Source organism: Enoplosus armatus, chromosome 15 (assembly GCF_043641665.1).
Source record: "Enoplosus armatus isolate fEnoArm2 chromosome 15, fEnoArm2.hap1, whole genome shotgun sequence".
NCBI lineage: Eukaryota > Metazoa > Chordata > Actinopteri > Centrarchiformes > Enoplosidae > Enoplosus > Enoplosus armatus.
The window spans coordinates 15910828-15932797 of record NC_092194.1 but is presented as its reverse complement, the minus strand read 5'-3'; the positions used below and the strand labels follow the sequence as shown (position 1 = coordinate 15932797).

General features: G+C 41.8%; 1 protein-coding gene across 1 annotated transcript in view; it reads right to left on the bottom strand.

Moving 5' to 3' along the window:
- fndc3ba (fibronectin type III domain containing 3Ba) overlaps positions 1-21970 on the bottom strand; it is an 87399-nt gene that overhangs the window by 50030 nt on the left and 15399 nt on the right. The window contains exons 2-3 of the mRNA XM_070920349.1: positions 14041-14186; positions 11095-11170 (exon numbers count right to left, since the gene is read on the bottom strand). Of these exons, the coding sequence (XP_070776450.1) occupies positions 11095-11170; positions 14041-14157 (193 nt within the window). The 5' untranslated portion in view covers positions 14158-14186. The remainder of the gene's footprint in view (positions 1-11094; positions 11171-14040; positions 14187-21970) is intronic.

Here is a 21970-nt window from a genome sequence, read left to right as displayed (position 1 = left end):
GAAACCTTCTTCTGCTTCTCTACTGTTTGCACATACAGTCAATAAAAGTGCCATTTTGTCAGCTAAAGAGTTATGTTTCCAGAAACATTATTATATGTCTGTCATCAATCATTTCAGAACAACAGGTGTCATTTTTATGTTGGTGGACATACATACTTCATAAATCTAAATAGGTTTTCAAATGTTTGAAGTACCTGTGTGGTGATTGATTTATATTCCAAGTCAAACATGTTTCCTGTAATATGGAGCTGCCAGTCTCTCCAGGTCTGCGGCGAACTCCAGGTGTTCCTAAAGACTTTGAGAAACTTTGGCATCTTTTAAACTTTATTTATTACTTTTAGGTTATTCTGTGTAACCTTTATTTATCCAGGCTAGTCCCAATGAGCTCCAGTATGTTTGGGTTTTTTTTTACAAGGGAGAACTGGCCAAGACAGCAGCAGCGCTTTAAGTGTTTAACACTCAATAGCCCCAGAGCAGTGAAGACATGTGCAAGTAATTATAAGTCAAAACACTGCTCCTCTTTTTTATTTTTTAAATGATTTAATCCCAAATGGAGAGCTTTGTTCCCAAATGTGATACACCCATTTTATGGGGGGGAAAAAACATAACACATTAGGATCATCATTAGCAAGACACACAAGACCCAGATTAAAAAAATATTGGAAAATTCTCCAACCAAGATCCTAAGTGTCCGATTACCTTCTGAAGTAGTTTCTGTTTTGGTGAAATTGTATTATTGGATACAAAATGATTCTCAAACGTAAAGGGTTAAACTTAAACTAGAATATGATGTTAACATCTCCATCTTATCCTGCCCTGATCACTGTGTAAACGGTCCTTAAGCATACAAACCTAGATCTGTTTAGTGTCCAGCATGTGGCCTGGGTGCCAGCCCATACCTTCACCCAGCCCACATCTCTCTCGGCTTCTCCCCCACCCAAAGGAGGGGTGCTGTCGGCCCGACCTACTTCTGCTGCTGGGTCTGCTCCAGAGGAGAGCAACGTAACGTCTGGAGGGACACCGAGCCCAGCCATGCTTTGTTCTCAAGATCTTAACTTGCGCAAACACACACACACACACACACCTTCCCAGCCACACAATCCCATGGACACAGACGTACGTTGCTCACACACACACCAAGACAAATAAATTTCAAAACCGCAGACAAATGCCAGATTAACACCTGGGCATATGTGCATAAACCCTTTAAGATGTCATGCTGACATGGACACACACACACACACACACACACACACACACACACACACACACACACACTCACTTGACTTGAAACACACTGACATTTGAATAGTTTACACTGAAAGAAATCACGGTCACCGTGCCACAAACAACACACAAGAAATGTAACACACACACACACACACACACAGGCAATAATACATTTACAAATTCAGACATAACAACTCCGAAAACACACACACACACACACACACACACACACACACACCCTAGCTAGCTCTTTTCCAGTACTATCCCATGAGGCTATTCTCTGGCTTGCAGATATAATTGTTTTGGGATTGGTAACCATGCAAACACACACTGCATGGAGCGACATACTGCACTTATCACTCTTGACGTTCATGCACTCATGCATGCACGCGCAGACCCCTGACATACATGTGCAAGCATGCACGTGCGCACGCAAATACACACATTCCAGACACTGATGACTCATTGTATCCATTCGCTAATCAACTCTACATGTCTAGAAGGAGAGAGAGAGAGTGAAAGAAAGAGTGAGAGCAAAGAAGTGCAACAGCTGTTGGTGTGTAAACAGACCCAGAGTCTAATAATCTTCCCCTCTTTCTCCCACTCCCTTGCATCCTCAAGACGCAACAAGCTCTCAAACCTTGACCCAATATAGGAACAGCAATGCTTTTACTCAGTCTTACTAATTTTTTCCCCTCTGTGCACAACCTGCTACGTTAGTACCCAGCTGTACTCTTCTCCCTCTCTCCTCCTCTCCCGTCCTCCCCTCACTCTCCTCCTTCTATCTCTCCACATGTTAATGTGGGGCATTCCTGGTGTGTGAGTCACAGTCTGAACAGCACGGAGTTTGTGTCCACCACAAAGAGCAGAGAAAGTGTGTGTAGGGAGAAAGAGAGGAAGAGAAGAGAAGAGAAGAGGAGTCGTGTGAATGTGGAAAGAAAGAAGGCAAGACTGGAAGTCCTAGATTAGCAGGGACTTTCCCCCACTCCCCCACTCTGAATTCCACCGTTTGTGTGTATGTGTTTATATGAGAGTCTTTGTGCATGTCCCATGTCTGCTGGGTGATCAAACAAGCAAGGAGTTGCAGATATGGTAGAGATATGAGGGAAAGTGATCCAACTTCTCTTTTAGACCAGTATCAAACCTTTTTCTCTACCAGTCTCTCCGATCATTCCTCGACCTCCATGGTTGGGCCTTCCCTCCCATTGACTGACACACACTTCCCCCCCAATCCAATCAGATCAGAGCAAAAAGAAAAAAAAAAGAGGGGCTTCCCTGTGAAATCTAAACACACATGATGTAAACAATCACATGTGTATTCCACTCAGCTGTGCAGGAGGTCTTAGGAACCGAGGCACATTTGCTTTATTTATGTATCCCATCACCACTTACAGCTACAACAGCCCCAATGTGATTCATCTAATCTAATTGAATCTAATACGAAAAGCAGCATGAGCAACATTTTTAAAAGGACCCTCGAGTGTTATGATGAAGTTTAATTTCATTCAAAAAAGCAGCATGCAAATCACCAAAACTTAAGTTGTTGTTATGAGGGCAAGACTGAAATTAAAAAAAAAAAATACTACAAGATAGAAACACAGAGAGAAGGAGAGACAGGGAAGCAAGGGAGGAAGTGAAGGAGGTCGGAACCAGAGGGAAGGGAGGAGGGAATGAGGGCGGAGGGAGGGAGAAGTGCTCCAGCTGTACCCTGAGCTTCAAGGGAGCCAAGAATTTCATCCCTGGAAAAGCTCTCTTTCTTTCTCTCTCTGGAAAATTCTGCAAGCACTCTCCTCTTCACAGCTGCTGTTCACACACACACATCCACTTTCACACAGCCTTACATACGAAGACACAGTATTCTTCAGAGTTTTGCCCACTCTTTTCTACCCCCCCCCCCCCCACCCCCATGTTGCCCTTAGTGGGCCAGTCCCAACAGCAAATACAGCCTTCCCTGGAGCTGGCAGACCAGACCAAGTCAGCAGCACAGGGGTGGCTGGGGTCATCGCATAGAGGAAGTGGCCTCGCCCGGAATGCATGGCAGCAGACGCGACCAGACATGTAGCGTCTGATTCTCTCACTCTCACTCGATCCCTCATTTTTTTCTTTCAGGCTCTCCCCCTTTATTTACCTTCCTTCATTCTATCATTTTATTTCCACTCCATTTCTTCCTCCCTCCCTTCCTCCATCTGCCTCCTCATGCCCTACTGTGTGAGGGCATTGAGTTTATAAGTGAGCACTGGGCAGGGCATATAACAACAATCAACTCTCTCTCTGCCTCACACACACACACACACACTAAAGTCAAGCTCTAAACTACCCTGTGCCAAATGAACCAAACCAATCCTCTCTGTCCTTTTGTTTCTTACAAAGTACATTTGAGTGGAAAACACTGGGAGAAAGAAAAAGTCAGGTATGCAACACACAAATACACACACACACACATGCACACACACACAGACTGTGCCCAGAGGGACCGCATTCCATTACACACCACCTGGAGTGAGAATCCGTTGCCGTGGTGACCAGTTTCCCAAATCCAATGGGACATAACACAAAATTAAGAGAGACACACACACACACACACACACAAAACACACCTCCAGAATTGGTTTTACAGTTGGCCCGAAGGCATAAAAACCTGTAGGAAAAAGTTCTTGCTGGCTGTCAAGCTAAAACTGTATACACACAAATGCACGCATGCACTCAAACACACAACACATACACAGAGGGTTTCTCTATAATATGATCGACCATGTGTCTCTCCACCCAATCCCATTCACCCTTTTCCCAGTAAAGCATATTCCATAAATACAGAGTCAGCAGTCGTCAGCTTGAACCGATTTTAACCAGAGAGGGGAGAAAAAAACAGGTCTATGTGGAAACCTAGTATATGGTCAATGTGCTATATTGCTGCCAAACTGTTACACAGATAGTCAGTGGTAGTCTCTGCAATGTGCAATTTTCTGTAGAGGTCCCATTGGGCCAATATTTGTCCTTAAAGTGTACTGAAGCAGAATATCACATGACATGGTTGAGCTACATTTAAGTAAAAAAAGAAAAGTATAGATGTATAGATGCAATTGCAAGAACCAAACTTTCCACTCCTATCAGATGTTTGATTGGAAACAGAACTTATTCTACTTATAATTACAAATATTCTAATAATAATAATAATAACAAAACATTTTATTATGGAGCGCTTTTCAGGGTACTCAAAGACACTTTACATTAATTCGAAAGGTCATAGAAATTATTTATTAACTCCCCCTGCTCTTTCATTTGTTTCTATCTGCAGGATGTTTTTCTATGATTCACTCTGTTTTGAGTGTTTTGTCAGAGTGATTGTTATTTGCGGTGCTTGAACTGTGGGCTCTCCCTCACTGTTACAGTGCGTAACCATCATCTCTGTTTCCCGCAGCAGAAGTTTTTATGTTGTTTTCCAGTTTCATTCCCTTGTGTCAGGTATTGTACTGTCTCTGTGCATACAAAAGCTGTTTTTGGGAGCTGATTGTCTGGTCTCAGAAAACCTATACACAAGGTGAGACCGAGGTGGGGCCCACGTACAAAGTGGGCGTAAACTAAAAGTCTTCAGTGCAGCGCGAGCAATGGATGAACCCACTAGCGATCGCCTTGAGGGCTGCGCCTATAATCCAGCCAGTCCAGCCAAAAATCTACAGTGGTGTTAGCTCTACAAAAACACAAGATGGAGGCTTCACCGTCTGAGCCTGAACCCTCATGATGTGGTTTCATGGTCTGACAGACAACATGATGGTACTGGGAGATTTAAATATGATGCCTGGCTTGTTAGGAGTAGGTATTGGGGATGCAGATAATGAAATCTACAATAGTATTTTTGAAAATCTTACCTTCACACGCCGCTGTCGAGTGAAAACCATGCATCTCTTAATTTGGTTCATTTGATTCAAAGCACTGCATAAATATGCAATACACATTAAATCTGTTATGGGATTCATTATGCCTGGGGCTAAAAGCAAGTGCCATAACAATAACAACACCCTCATTCATTCGTCTAGTCACATCCATTTACACACACAAACAGAAAGAGACACATCCCTACACAAGTACACACTTTTTGAGATGAAGAATACACTTCCTTTTAATTTAAATTACACATAAAACCCCAAATAATGTGGGTTCCTATAATATATAGGTCAACGGGAATACAGACATCAGACAACTGTCTTCCACAGTAATTTTCAATCCTGCTCTGTTTGATTGTCACACTGGCCCATACGGGTGGGACTTTCCCAAAACAGCAACGGGACCGTCCGAAACAGTATTCTAAATTAAGCCCTTCTGAGAAAAGTGTATTTGTGTCTTCTTCCCCAGCTTGTTTAGAGCCATCTGGCTCGGTGTAAACACAGGCCGCGAGACTTTCCACCATATTTCTCTCAACCAGCTATTTCCATTTACATCAAAGGACTGCAAGCACAGAAGTGCACACTCCGGCAGGAGGCTGGAGAAAGAGAACCTCAGCGTGCTTGTGTAGTGATGCAGTGAAACCAGAAAGAGGAATATCAGCATCATCCATCCAGCTGAGACGAACACCAAGGCAGAGAGTAACTGACATAAACCAAGTGAGACGAAAATAGTGAAAGGGACAGAGAGGCTGAATGATAGAGAGATAGGGGCTGAGAGAAATAGAGAGAAATGCTCAAGAGGGGAGAAAACCAGAGGATACATCTAAACTCCCTTCATCATCTCCTCATTTCCCCTTACACGCTTAGTTCCTCCCATTTAAGAAATTGAGGATGAGATGCACTGAGGTGGGAATCGAGGAATCACAAATTATCTGAATAGACATCAGTTACTGATCAGACGCTGAATGTGCATGGTTTGCATTTGTTTCACTTATAAATCCATTATTTAATAATACGAGATTATGATGAGTTTAGAAACAATTTACTGCAATTACTTTGACAACAGCAAGAGTGCTGTACTTTGTGATACAAACAAGTTCTGTAAAGACAGTAAAAAGAAAAATTATATTCAGGAGAAGTCCAACTTCAGCTACTTGGTGAAAAAGAAAACAATACAATCTAAAAGAACTAGAATAATATTCAACCTGAGTTGTTGACAATATTTGTCGATCCACATCAGTAATTTCACAAAACTGCAGTGTTGTGGTGATGTGATTTCAATGCAGCATCCAATTACTAAAACATTTTCAATGGGGAGTATCTCTCTGATAAAAGACGTCCGTCTGAGGTACTCTTGTGTATCCTCCATCTAAGATAATCTGAGCAGAAATAAGGTAAGTGGAACGTCCTTAATGACAGCGAGCCAGAACGATTTCGGGAGCGTGGAGATCCGAAATAACAGGATTAGGATGCACCCACAGAGGGAGAGAGAGTAACAATGAGGGAGACACAAAGAGGGAGAGCAAACAAACAACACACATCTGCTGGTAAAACACAAAACAGACCATGACATGATTCACACTCTGCTCTGTCCAGAGGACACACATGCAAAGAAACATGTGCACACAGCTGGTGCAGAGACCACATCACTGAGGTCACCCTGGCAGTGTCCACCATAACCATTGTTTGTCAGAAAAACAGCCTGGGCTAACCGGACTGCAGCAGAGCATAGGACTACATTTCCCATTGTGCCACTGCAGTAATTCAGCAGTGAGAATGGACTGAATCATGCATGCATTCTGCATTCACAGACAAAGACCAGTCTGTGCATGAAAAAGTAATAAGGTTCTAATAAGGTTAATTATACCTGAGAAAATAGCCTGTAGGAACAATTTTGTTTGTTTTTGTTTTCATTTTGACTGGATAAGACCGTTATTGGTTTGGTTATTACTAATTTTGTAACCAATTGAATTTTAATAAAAAGGAAAAACAAAAAGTTTGATTGTAGCAAAGGTCTCTCTTATCTCCACAGGTACGCTCGCACACAAACAAAACAACTCAAAAGAAAAAGATGAAATAAACACATCTATTATTACTTATTTATTATTACATAATAACAGCATGAGAGATAACTATGTTGTGATTCTATACCCCCACTTGTCAGAATTTTGTCTCTCAAAATTTCAAAGCAAAGCAGCTACAAATGTTATGTCATTCTCCTCATACAGCCCATGCTAACAGTTACAGTATATAACCCTCACACGTTCCAGATGTAAGGCCAGAGCGTTGGATGTCCCTAACATGCACCTCTTCTGGAGAAAACCGGAACACACAGATGAAACTCGGGTTTAAAAGGGGAAAACATGCTAACTCGACGTAGAAAGAGTTTTAAGGGTTCTAAACCAAAACACTCTTGTGGTGAGGAAACCGTTTTCCTACTGAACTCCCATTCCACAAACATGTCATGAGATAGTAGTAATGTCAAAGAAAAGTTTTGCCACTTATGCAAAGCGCTTAATTTGCCTCTTAAATGACATTGGAAACTCCACTCTAGTAGATACAAAATTCTTTGGGAAAATATGATGTGTTTATCGTAAAACTATTGAGTAGCTGGTTAGCATTATCTACATGCAAAATACAGTTTTTGGTGGCAAAATGATTCGTTTCATTTACCGCCGCAGCACACATGAACTATCTCTACACAACTTTATTGAAATGTTGAGGACATCCGGTAAGGCCACCAGAGGTTGCATTACATATAAAAATCAAACCAATCAGCTGTTGACTATCCTTAATCTCAACCAAGGCCACAAAGTACAGCGACTCTACCAGAGACTTGTAGCTGCTGCCACCCATCCCGCATGATGTCACATCCTCCCTGGCAGGGCACAGCTTCCTGCTCTTCACCCCCTGGCCTCATCATCCCTCATAAAAGTCCAACAAAGAGCAAACAACACAGTAAACCAACACAGCCTTGTAAAACACACATAGACACACACACATGCACACACATATTAACACACTCGCATTCCATAGCAGGGTGCTCTAACACACCCTCTAGAGTCTTGTCCTTTGATGTGAGTGTGGGAAAGCTCAGGGGAATGGTCTTAGTGGGGGAGGGAGAGAGAAAGGGAGAGAGGGGATTGGGGGGGGGGGTTTGAGAGGGGGAGGGGAAAGGAGGGAGAAAAGTGTATACATGAGAGCAACATGTTGTGACGGTGAGGGATAGACTGGGAGTGGGGGTGGCGGGGTCAGTCGAAGCTGACCCCCGGAGCACTGAGAGGTCAGCCTGTTTAAACAGGGGATGGAGACAAGTAGACACACAGTACATGCTAATTAACAGACTGATACAGGAAAGGATTTGGGATTCACTGCTACAAAAGTGGCACAAAGAAATACCCATAAAGTAACACAGCAACACACTCAGGAAGAAAGAAGCGAATTAGTGAGAGCAGATAAAGCCTATCCCCGACACAACTGACAGAACTACTGAAAATAACTGAAAACCTTTCTATATTTCAGAGCAAGCATGGATTATTTGAATGTGCACAGTGTCGTTCTAAAGGGATTTTTCTGTGGCCTGAGGTTATGGAATTTGTTGAGCATAATAAAATTCTATGTAAACTTTCAGTCCAAATAAAAAAGCATAATTCAGCCAGTAGCATTTAGCGGTGGTGTGGCTAATGAGCAGTGCTTAACATCAATCCAACAAATACAATCGTCTCTTTGCCGCTCCAGGTTTGCTTTCAGGTAGAGGCAGACAAATGAGGAGGAGAGGAGGAAAGAAGGGGGGAGGCGGGTGGAAAAGAAGTAGAGGGGAGTAAAAGAGGGAGAGAGAGAAGTGAGCAGAGGAGAAGGAAGGCTGAAGGCTCATATGAAAGAATCTCTTTTGGCTGCTGTGTCGACGTCTCCAGGCTGGTTCTGCCTTGGCAGAGCATCTGTGTGTGTGTGTGTGTGTGTGTGTGTGTGTGTGTGTGTGTATGCATGTTTGCATGCGTGCACCGCAGTGCAGTAGCTAAACAGAGGTTACTTTATATAAAAGCTGGTTCCTGGTTGTGCCCTGAGGTCTCTGTAATCTCGCTCTCTGTCACACACACTTGCACATAAGGACGGCAAAGTGCAAACACACACTGAGGCACACAAGTACACAAGCATGCGCAAAAAACCCGGAGCTCTGAGGTCTCAGTAATCACACCGAGTCTCTGTCTAAAGAGCGACTCAGTTTGCCTTCATAACACACTGCCACACTCCACCTCTCATTAAACCCAGTGACCTCCTCCAGAGAGAGACAGAGAGAGCAAGAGTTTGTGTGTGTGTGTGTGTGTGTGTGTGTGTGTGTGGCCCTCCACATTAATAATATGTGCATTCAAACATGACCCCAAGCCCTCAGCCACCCGCCCAATTAACTGTCGTCGACTGTAGTAAAAGGCACCAAAAAAAGCACACACTGATACACACTGTGCCTTCGATGCTAAATTTGCACTCATGCACCCAGACAAATAAACAGACAACCGCCAGACCCCAACTACGTCAGCATTGTGTCTTTTTGCAAATCAGTGTCTGGTATCCCATTCATCTATTCACCGTACACAGTAAAACATTCTTTCATCCATCTTTTATCCATTTTTCCATAAGTCACTGATCCATATCTATAAATTTATTTTTCAACTATATCTGCAGATCTTTGCGTCCGTCCATCCTATCATGTACTGTTTCTATCTGGCATTATCTGTGCCTCGAAGGTCTGCCTGGGTCGATCCCTCTGATTTCAGGGGAAAATTGAATTACACGGCGGGCAGAGAAAAAGAGGCGGGCTGTAATTAGTTACAACATAGAGTATGGGGTGGTGGGTTTTTTTTCCGGAGGGGGTTCAGTGTCTGAGCCAGAACTGCTCTCACTCAAAGGAAACCTTCACACAGAGGGCAAAGAAAAGAGTGAGAGAAGAAGTGAGAGACAGACAGAGGGAGAGAGATTGAGAAGAAAACAAAGGCGCCCTTTCAAAGTTTCAAAGAGTAACAGCTTACTCTGCTGACATCATCAAAGTGAGACGCGATTCCACAGGAGTTGGGGAATTCCCGTGTTACTGCCACCTCCTTCCTTCTTCAAGAGCCTCTAAGTGGCTTACATTTCCAGTCTTTTCATGTACTGATATCAGATGAGGCCAGAGAGTGAGACCATGGCTGCCACTCTGTCACTGACTATGCTTTCAACTAGTCTTTTTTCATTTGAAGATAACACGGTTGGATGCACGTATTTCCCCCATCACTTCCTTTTCCTCATCCTTACTGCTGCATTATTGACTGATCTCACAAAAGGATACAATTAAGGAGCATTCTGGAGGTTTTGCACATTTTACACACATTACTGCTGATTATTTTCAAAACCATTATTTTGTACAATTTCTGAAAGGCAAACATTGGTGTAGAGACTTAGAACTTGCTTTCGATAGGTAATTAATCACATTGTTAATTTCTGATTTTAAAAAGTCACATTACTGCTGTATGGTAATGCAGTTGAAAGCATGGACTGATATGATGCATTCATGCGCTGGTGGGGAGTTATATCATCTGTAAAAAGGATCATTTGGAAGTTTCTTGGATTCAAAAAAGCTTTGAAAATGTGTCTCCAAGGAGCAAATAATTTTTCCAATCTCAACAACAGCACATGAATGCACCACTGAATTGGAAATACGCTTTCAAGAATCCATGCTTTCACCTGTATCACCGCACAATAAAGACAAACTGGCATGATATTCCATGTGTGGGTTTCATATGTTAAGCTTTATTTTTTTCGACAGATGTTCCAAAATAAATAGTGAAATCAGTTCTTGTGAAATCATTAAATTGCATTTCCAACCCACAACATCATGTTTGTACAGCATGTGCAGCCAGCATATAATTTAAGTGATGGGAGATACTCAGTCTCACAGTGACACCAGGCCACATGTTAATATGATAATATAATAATGTATGATGGGACTCACCCTGGATGCATTGCAGTGAGCCGTCCTCTGCCCGGATGGTAAACGTCTCCCCCGGGTTCACCTGCACCAGGATCACCTGTACAAACCACACACAGAAAAAAAAAAAACACAGTTAGAAAGAACAGATCAGATTAACTGAGGAATAGTCATAAGGAAAAACACTGCCACATATAATGCCACAAACATACATCCATCTTCAACAATCACTAAACAGGACAGACTCTCTGCTGAGCAGCCAACAGGCTTGCAGAGGTGACATAACACACAATAACCATCGGATCCCAGAGTAGGGCGGACACAGAGAGTTCACACACATATAAATGAGGTGTTAGATAAGCTAATGGCGAGACAATACTGCTGTCTCACACACCCTGATTCGACAAAAGCCTTTCTCTTTTAACCACACTGACTGGCAGAAAACCACTAAAACCAGTACACACAAATATTACACACACAGAGGGATGCATATATCAGAATTAAACATACATACATGTGGCGCACATAAATTAAGCCAAAATATGTGGCACTGTTTTGATTTCTGCTGAATATGCCGGAAGGGAGTGTGCATGCACCTTACCGTCATATTCTCCGCATACAGATTGTTGAGAGTGTACACATGGCTGTAGACATGAAACAGGTGACCCTCCATTACACACACATGTATTCACACGCACATACATGCACACACAAGCACAGCCCTGTCTATGCTCTACAGGTGTGCCGTCGTAAGATCCTCATATCCTGCGTTCCTCCTGTAGTGTCTGCATGCTCTCCCATCTCAGCGCTAACCTGCTCCTCTCCCTCAGACACACACACACACACACACACACACACACTTCCTGCTCTGTCTGCTGCAGCGGCTGCTGTTGCTATGGGAACCCTAGCACAGTACAGGGCGACCCATGTTTCCCAAGGACTGAGAAAACCCCCGTTTCAGACCATGTGGGTGGGTGTGTGTGAGTGCGTATATATATATAGTATGTGTTATGTATAAATCTCCACAAACCAAGATCATAGCATATGTAAAGTAGTCATGTAGCATATTTGTTATGTTTTGATAGAAGGATTGATCACTAAGGCTGTAAAGATCCAGTCAGCTAATGGTTTGATACAAAAATGTTTAATATTAAGTTAGAATAAAATGTATTTTTAAGTTTAACCACTTGTAGATTTTGGTGCAAAAGGCACTAACAGCATATTAAAAAAAAACACTTAAGACTTGAAAGCAAATCCTTATGTACATAAAACAATAAATAGATGCCTGCATGAGAAAGTCTTCATTCATGTATAAACAAGAATGTTTTGTCAAGTCACATAAAGAGCAGAAAGCTGACATCAGCTGGACTGACAGACATTCTCCAAACATCTTCTTTGGCTACGTTACAAACATTTATTGAAGCATCTTCTGAGAGAACTGATTTTGTCTTGTTGTCTTGTTGATCCTCTTTATTTAGTCAACAATTTCAGGCAGCAGTTGAGAGCTTAGATAGTTTATAGAGAGCCAAACTGAAACCAAAACATCCAAGTTCTGTTCCATATGTGAAAAGTAAAGTTCCAAAAACTTCAAAATCACATTGACATTTTAAACTATGACAATTAGTTAAAATCCAGACATGCAGTTCACTCCATTTGTCTACAAAGGGATTGCACATTTAAAAAAAGAAAGGCCTTTAACACTCCTATTGGCAACACCGTTGAGCGTTATTATGTCATAAGTAAGTATTGTTACAACTGTTTGAATCATAACAAATCAACCTTTTTAGGGTTCAAATTCTAATAGCAAGTGCTGTAAGTATATACTAACTTAGTATATGGATAGTAAACTCCAGGAACACCTTTCACTTTCTCATAAAGGAACATTTTAAACACTGAACACTGTAGAATGGTATACTGCTGCACCCTAACAGTGTATGTGATCTCTTTGCTTTGTGCCAAAAGGAACACACAGACACAGATAAACACACACATAAACAGGTGGAGGCAGGTAGACACACACAGACAGACAGGAAAGCTGATAGACAAACACAAACACAAGTAAGTACAAGTATGTACTCAGACTCAACACAGACACTGGTGTGCCCAAACAGACACTCAAAGGGTAAAAGAAACACACGCGGTGTAAAACAGACCAAGAAACAAACAAATATACACAAACATGGACACACACGCAGGTAGAGTCAAATCTATATAATCATCGGTCTAGATCCCTGATTCCACACTGGGAACCAAGTTGAAACTGCAGGTTGTTACGATAAAAAGAACTCCCTAACTGCTGTGTGTTACAGCCAAAACCCTCCCTAACTGTTATGTGTCGCAGCCAAAACACTCCCACCATGCTTCCTCTGGGCCGTGAGGAAACAGGCCGGGGTCGACACATAAACATCATCATCATCATCTACTAAAAGCACACAGTGTAAAAATGTATCTGTGACAACAGGATTAGACCCAGGTCAATTAACTGTGATGCTTTTAATTACGTTGATCACTTCCTTTTGTCTGTGCAGAGCTCGGGTGGGGTTTGTACTTTGAAGATGATCCAGTTGGCTCTGCAGCTTCTGATAAGATCATTCAGTCAGCAGTTGAATCCTTTTCCAAAGTAATTTAAGCTAAGGCCTGGGATCCATCAATGGAGCCAGTCAACCAGTAATATGCTGTGTAAAAAAATGTCTCTAGGATTGAATGATCTAAGTGTATGTGCCCGTGTTTATTCTTGGTCCTGTTATATGACAAATGCTTTACTGTAAGAGCTGTTATTTGTGGCAACAATCCAGGAGCCATGTGACGAAATGACAACAAAATGACTGCGTGACTGTTTGACGCATGGTCTTGCGTGCATCTGGTTGGTGTGTGTGTGTGGCAACACATGAATGTTGAAAGAAGCATGTTCATTCTGCAAGGATGACTGAATGCAAGCGACAGATGTGTGTGTGTGTGTGTGTGTGTTACCTGCTGTGCTGCGTCACCGTTAACCATGTGAGGCATGAGAGGGACCTCCCCGTTCAGGAGGGGGGGCGGAGCCAAGTCCAGTGGAATCTGGTCTGTCATCATCATTGTGACGTACATTCATGGAGAAATTCACTGAACTGCCCTACCTGGGAAAGTACAGAGAGAGAGAGAGAGAGAGGGGGGGGGGGGGGGGGGGGGGGTACAGGAGACGTTAGTATTGCTCAGTTATACACATATAGTGACTAAAAGACACACTTCCATTGTGTCATCAGGTGAAGTACATAGAAATGTGTGACATGAAAAGTCAAAGCAAGATTGTACTGTACTGGTTTAAAGCAATCAAACAGGACTCCAGAGCATCATAAAACAAAACATTAACGAGAAAAAAGGGAAGAGTGACTTGTTGTTGATCTTTACTGTCTATTTATATATTTCAAATTATGGACATTTATATGCCACAAAGAACGTCTCATGAACATACTTTAAGACATAGATGGACATTCTGAGAAACATGCTTTTTTGCTTTCTTGCCAAGAGTTTGATTGAAGAGAAGATTGATACTATTTTCATATACTGTATGAAGCTGGAGCCAGCAACCAGTTATCTTAGCTTAGCAGAAAGACTGGAAGCAGCAACAGCTAGCCTGGCTCTGTCTGAAGGTAAAAAACATCTCTAGATGTAAAAAGGCTAGCAGTTTCCCCTTGCTTCCATTTTCTTAAGCTAGGCTAAGCTAACCGTACAAATGTGCATATGAAGCAAGCAAATAAGTGTATTTCCCAAAATAGCAAACTCTTCCTTTAACTGTTGTGTAATGAAATATGAGGCCTGCCTACCAGTGTGTTTCCATCAGTGTTAATCGTGCAATTTCCTCATGGACAAAACAATTTTCCACTTCATGTGAGCGTGAAAACCTTTTTGCATTGTTGAGGAGCTTTTATTAAATTTGTCTGTTTTCAATTGGTTCACTGTAGTCAAGTGGTTTCATTCCCAATCTGGATAAACACTTAGATCAAAAGCCAGATACATTTCTAATAACAGAGGTGTATGTGAAACATTGGCACAATACAACAAGTCATATCATGTCAATATAAAAGGGAAAAAAAGATTAAAGAGGCAGAGGGAAAAAGATGAGAATGAGAGATGAATTCAAAGCACTTCATCATCAACAATAGTCTTGTAAAATACAGGAGGGATTGTGGTGAGTATCCTGTTTGGAGGATTAATAACAAAAAAATAAATATTGAATGAATAAGGTCTTAGCTCGGTGGGTGAATAGGGATAACTGCACCTGCTGTTAGCTTGGTAAACACAGCATACAGCAGATTAGTATTCCATATAAACACGAAGAACAGGATGTCTTCCGAGGGCTTTTGGGGTCAATTGTGTTAGCGCTCTTTGGTTTGAGAGTAACCCAGAAAGCTAAATCTAGAGACGGTTTCTTTGCTTGCATAATAATAGCAGTGAAACCAAAAAGCATAACTATGAAAAAAATAAAAACAACAACCAAGGCCATTCATCTTAAGTGGAAAATAACATGGCTTCACCTAATTGGCTATAGGGCAAGAATCAAAAAATATATTGGTCTGTTGTGCACGTGGTGGGGTTTTAACCAAGCTGCTAACCCGAACTTTATCTGTCAAAACGTATGTGCTTACACATACACAGAGCAAAAACGACATAGATACCACTGAAGCTCCCATATACTTGCATCAGCAGTGACACATGTGCTGTCTCCAGTGAGAGAACGCACACACATACACAGCAGATACACAGAGAGCCCTAGCCAAAGTGTTCTGTAAAAGCTAACCTAGCTCACACGCAAACACATACATATGCACACATATACACACACACACAGATTCATTGCCAGAGGTAGATTACTGAATGACGTAGGTGTTTCAATTCAACGCTGGTGAGTGATATCACTGCTAAATAGCTACTGACTAATGGCTATTAGCACACACACACACACACACACACACACACACACACACACACACACACACACACACACAAACAGTATGCATCAGGGATTTGCTTTTCATTTAAGTAAGCACAAGAAATATATCTCAAATATCCATCTCTGACATACGTACGCAGATAATATGCATTTGCACTCACACACACACACACACACACACACACAGCGTTCCTCTGAAAACAGCTGTGTGTCATTGTGTGTCTTCTCTTTCAGCTGGTCGTCTTCTAGCACTGACAAGGTCTTTGAAAGGGTTAGTAGATCACACAGCTGTGGCTCATACTGTTACAACATAAACACACACACACACTCACGCGTCACTCTCCATGTCTTTGTTGCCTTCCTGACTCTATCTCTTCCTTTAATTCCCGATTTTGTTCTTCCTCTGTCCTAAACTCTTTCTCCATCTGAGCCCCGTTCCCAGCTCAGCCTGGCCATCCTGCCTTGAACACACACATACACACAGTTGCGTCCAGGACACATCACAGACAGATGGTAACACCACTCTCAGCTCTGCCAGGAAAAAGAGAAGAGCGAGACAGAGAAGAAAGGAGGGAGGAAGAAGTGGGAATAAGTAAATGAAGGATCGGCTTATATGATAAATAGTGGGCAAATGAAGAGGAGGTCGGAGACACCTTTTCCAATAACCACATGTTCTTAAAATAACCCCTCATTTCCTGAAGAAATTCATTATATTTATACTATCTTTTTACTCATGAATACACATCAGCCTGAATCACAAGTAGAAGTGAGATTCCAATAATATGTGCTATTGGATGTTGAAGTAGGCAGGAAGTCTTTTCTGCTTACAGGAAGTGAGGAATTCCAACAGGATAATACACAATTCTATGAGCAACCAAAAAATAAAGATAATATCACGAAAGCTATCATGTTACTGTACCTGGAAGCAAAAACTTGTAAAAAGTTGTATTGTGTCACTTTTTGTTTTATAAAGGGCCAGTTGGAAATTAGCAGATACTATCTACATGGCTAAATAGCGAGTGTATATATACAGTATATTTCAGTATATTTCTTTTTTTTTGGTCAGGGGGTAAACCTATCCTTTAGAGAAAGAGTTTGACTTTTCTCTTGCCGATATTTAGATGAGAAGATGAGAAAATTGATGCCACTCTTTTGATTAGCTTAGCTTAACATAAAGACTGGAAACGGGGGGAGACAGCCGGCCTGGCTCTGTCAAAAGATAACAACATCTGCCTACCAGCAGCTCTAAAGCTCACTAATTAACACGCTATATCTCATTTGTTTGATATGTACAAAAAACAAAGCATAAATACTATTTCTTGGCTTCTTTCAAAGCCAGCTATCGATCTGCTCATCAACTTTTGAATAAGCATAATTCCCAAAATGTCTTATCTATTCCTTTAAAGCAATAATAGACCAGTCTAGTAGATAAACACAAATGTGTTGTGTTGAGCTTACTTTTTTCCATTTCTTGGCATGGGCATCCTCTAAATTTGAGCACTTAACCTTTCACTGCAATTTGGAGCAACTGATGTGTGAAATTGCACAGTGCAGAGGCAAGTTTAAGGAAAAAAAAAACTGATTATCCATTTGTCTACAGACATCTGATTTGATTTTCTAGGAAGTTGAATGTAGGGAAAATGTAGATGCACTTTTTTAGTTTTGCAGCTGTTCTCTGTGGTGCGCTGCACATGTTTCCTACAGGATCTAATGCACATATCTGGAAACTTAATGTATCAATGAATGAATAATGACCTTTGTTTTCGAGTGGAATCATTACCAGACGGATGCTGCTGTTGATAGCTTCAGACATCACCATGCACATGCACATGCACACGCACACACACACACACACACACACCACACACACACAGTGGTTTCCGTTCCCCTGTGGAATGTGGGAGGAATAAGGTGTCGATTCCCAGAAGGGATAAAATGTTAAATTGAAAAATTCCATGTTGAATCCAGAAAACAATCACCCACTTGTCCGGGTGGTGTGTGAATGTTTGTGGGTGTATGCAAGTGAAGGAGCGTGTGTGTGTGTGCGTGTGTGTGTGTGTGTGTGCGTGTGTATGTATGTACACGTGTCTGTGTTATTAGACAGAAAGCCCTGTGTAAGCATGGAAACTGCCTCTCTAACATAAAAGATGCATAGAGTAAAACACACACACCGAGATGTAACGCACTCATTCACACTCACACACAGAAGTCCTAGATATTCAGGGGCAGTTCTGACCTCATAACACGACAGTCATTACTCATACAGCCATTCATCATTCACACACACGCCCCGATGACTCCAGTTTGTCCATCCTGATGAAGCATACTGGATGTTCACAACCACCTAACAGACTGTCTGACTTACTTCCAGTCGACTGCTTCACACCTCTCCCTCCCTCCACACAGCCACACACACACACACACATTTGTGCAACCTCCAAACAGCCAGAATCTCTTGAGACTGGTATTCCTTCCTCTGACTAAATTTGGTCTTGGAGACAAGTCTTGAATTTTTCATATTAATAAAGCATATTAACTAAACTCATAAAATTCAAATGATGCTCTTACCAACTTGTACTTCTCTGTTTCTGAAAGTGAATGACTTCATAAAAGCAAAAGCTCTGGTAAGACAGCGTGAAACCGATCACATGTTCCCACTTCTTCTTCCACCTCCGACCACAGAGATTTTGTTGATGACATAAAAAAAATGAAACACTGTGACAGCATGCAGTTTCTCCCACCACAGCTGATATAAGGCTAACATTACCTAATTGGCCATACATGTATTTCTTCCTCTTTGAGGGCACAAGTTGACTGCTGCCTTTTGATTCTTGCAGCTGTGGAGATCAAAGTCATCCGCGTCCTGGTATTCATCATGCAGCGTAACGGTGAATCAACACATCAGCACGTCTGATTCTCTTAGTTTGTATTTTTCCTCTGCTGTTAATGACAGCAGAGAGAAGCTTCATCAGCTCTATACAGTAAAAAAAAGTTTGTTTTAAACATGTTTGAAAGCTTAAAATGAACTTAATTTGAGCTCAAATATGTAGAATCCTATATATTTTGACTAATCATAGACTGAGTAATTTTTCAGTAAATGTCCATTTCCACGAGCAAAGCAGCCTTGAAGCCTTCCCCTGTAGACCGTCCTTAGGGCCCAGAGGGCTGTTCGTAACATTATTCCAACTCCTCTTGACTTTCTCCACACTATTGTTTGTTATTGTTACTGTTGTTGCGTTTTCACCAGCTTTCAACACAATTCAGCTCCAATCATCAGCCGATGAACTTGTCAATAACTTTGGCGTTTGTCACAGACATTACAAACTGATGTATTCTAAAGTTTGTTAATGATTTAGCTTTTGGTCACTCTTTTTAGAGTAGGAGGATACATGGTTCACACATGACTGGTGTGACAAGTCTTTCTTTAGAAGTGAATTTGCCACAAAAAGAGATAAGCATTGATTTCAGATGTAATCCTGCGGTCCCCCAAAGCACTATTACCAAGGGACAGGCAGTGGAGATGATGGAAATCTATAAAAGTCTAGAAACTCGGACAGAAAGCAAGTTGAACTTTGGGAGCCACACAGACCCAATCTGCAAGACGAGTCAGTAACAGCTAATTTTCATCTGAGGAATGTGTCTGTCTGAGTTCCAAAAAGGCAGGATAGTGCTTTTCTATCAATGCTGTGTGCCGTAGGGTGTCTGAAGCCTTTCTTGTGTTTGGTAGAACGATGAACATGGTATGAAAACAAAAATTCTTTCCCCAAATGTGGTGTATTTGATTGCACATTCACTGTAATTGCTTCGTTGTTTCAACTGCTCACTTTTCTGTCTTTGTCTGGTGTTGTTTTAGTATTTGGATTAACAGAAGATTAAAATGCTGTCACAGAACTATGCACGTGTTCATGTCAACCCAACATGCACAAACACAATGATATGCAGAACAGAGAAATGTATTATGTCAGAGCATTACATCTCAATTAAAACAAACATGGCTCCATGAGCAGCTTGAGTGCACCAAAAGGAACCGCTGTTTCCTGTCCTGGATAACAGTTTAGCGCAGAAACCATAACCAGCTACACATTGCACTAATATCCACTAACAGAGAGAAAGACAGAATCTAAACCTTTTTATCCAGCACAGTGACTTTTCCAGGAACTTGGGAACTCTTTCAGGAACTTAAATCTGGTTCTGATTTTGGTTCCTACCACAAAAAAACTGCCCTGCAACCAAGGTACTAGTTTTCATTGGGCTGCAAAATACAGGGGTGGAGTTTGGACTACTGAACTTTGCTGACTACTCATACACAAGCTTTGCAAGAATCATACACAACCGCCATTTTTAAATACCAGCAACCATGTGATTAAAAAACAGAGAAGCAAGAAGGTATAAAAAAAAAAAAACTGCTGCTGTTGTGATCCCTCATACTTTTGACAGTCTTGTTCTGTGCTGAACCTAACAATTCCTCCAATTTTGCCCATTATTCACAGCTCCTGAGGCTCAGCGTGAAAGCAAACACAAAGACACATTTCTGTAAATTTGTTCAACTAGCTTCTGGAGTTTTTTCTGGTGGCAACAAGGTTAAATAGAGAGGATAAAAAAGACAGGGGAAAGAGAAAGGCAAGAGATTGGAGATGTACAGACAGGAGGAGAAAAAAAATGGAGAAAAGAGAAGAGGTTTAGAAACACAGAAAGACTGAAGAGAAACATTACACATTTATATTCACACCAACCAGTTCAATTATAAAAGGTAAGGCTGGTTTAACCAATGTTGTCAGTATGAATATGTCAACATGCATCCTTTGACGCATGTCAGCAACTTCCTTATTTCAACGTTTCAATCAAGGAACGGTTTTTTATTGTAGGTTAGTTTGAGCGAACAAAAAGGAGAAACAAGAGCGAGAGGGAAAGTCGAAACTGAAACTGAACTTCATTTGCAGCGTATGTAATGTCATTCTCTGTAATTCTGAGGTTTAAAAGTCATGAGCATGGCAATACATGAGAACCAGAGATCAACCGGGGACTGTGGTCTCATATTAATACGTCAAAGGCAGGCTGAATGCATGCTCCTTATGCATACATTTCCTGTATTAACGGAGCACATTAGACACTGGTGTAAGCTTTAAAAAAACATCAGCTGTACCTCATTTGTAATGTGCATGTAAATGTAGCGACACAGAAGGAGAGAGATAACAGAGAGTGTAAGTATCCTTTTTCTCATCCTGGGTGTGTTAAGCAGTGAGGAATGCTCTCAGGTGTCAGTGCTCAGAACTGAATGACTATCTATTCACTGCAGTACACACACACACACACACACACACACACACACACACAGAAATAAAGTTGCACACAAACACAGTATACATCAAACACAACTGGGATTGATCCAAGTCCTTTTAAACCCATCTTATCAACTGACAACTTTAATCTGTGCTGGCATTTAATACACACTCACACACATATCAATGTGTGTGTGTGTGTGTGTGTGTGTGTGTGTGTGTGTGTGTGTGTGTGTGTGTTTGGAGAAAGGGGGGGATAGCTTCTAAATATGGTGGGAAACTGCCACCAACACCACTCCCATTCAACCCCAGCTCCTTTTACAAAAGGTATTCAGTCTAGGAGGGACCTGCTCTCTCTTTCTCACTCACCCTCTTTCCAATGCATGCACACACACTAACACACACACACAGAGAGAGTACCTTGTTACCCGAGGAGAGAGAGAGAGAGAGAGAGAGAGAGGTGGAGTGGAGAAGGGGGAGATGCAGAAAAGGAGGGAAGGGGGAGGGAAGAAGGGTGGAGAGGAAGGCAAAGAGGAATGTTGTGCTTGTGCTTACTCTGAGGGGAGCACACACACACATACACACACACACACACACACACACACACACACACATTTGGGAAAGACAGAGGGGGGATTTATAAAAGATGGAACCTCCTCGGGTTCCCACGTCGGCTGGCAGCTTTCTGCAC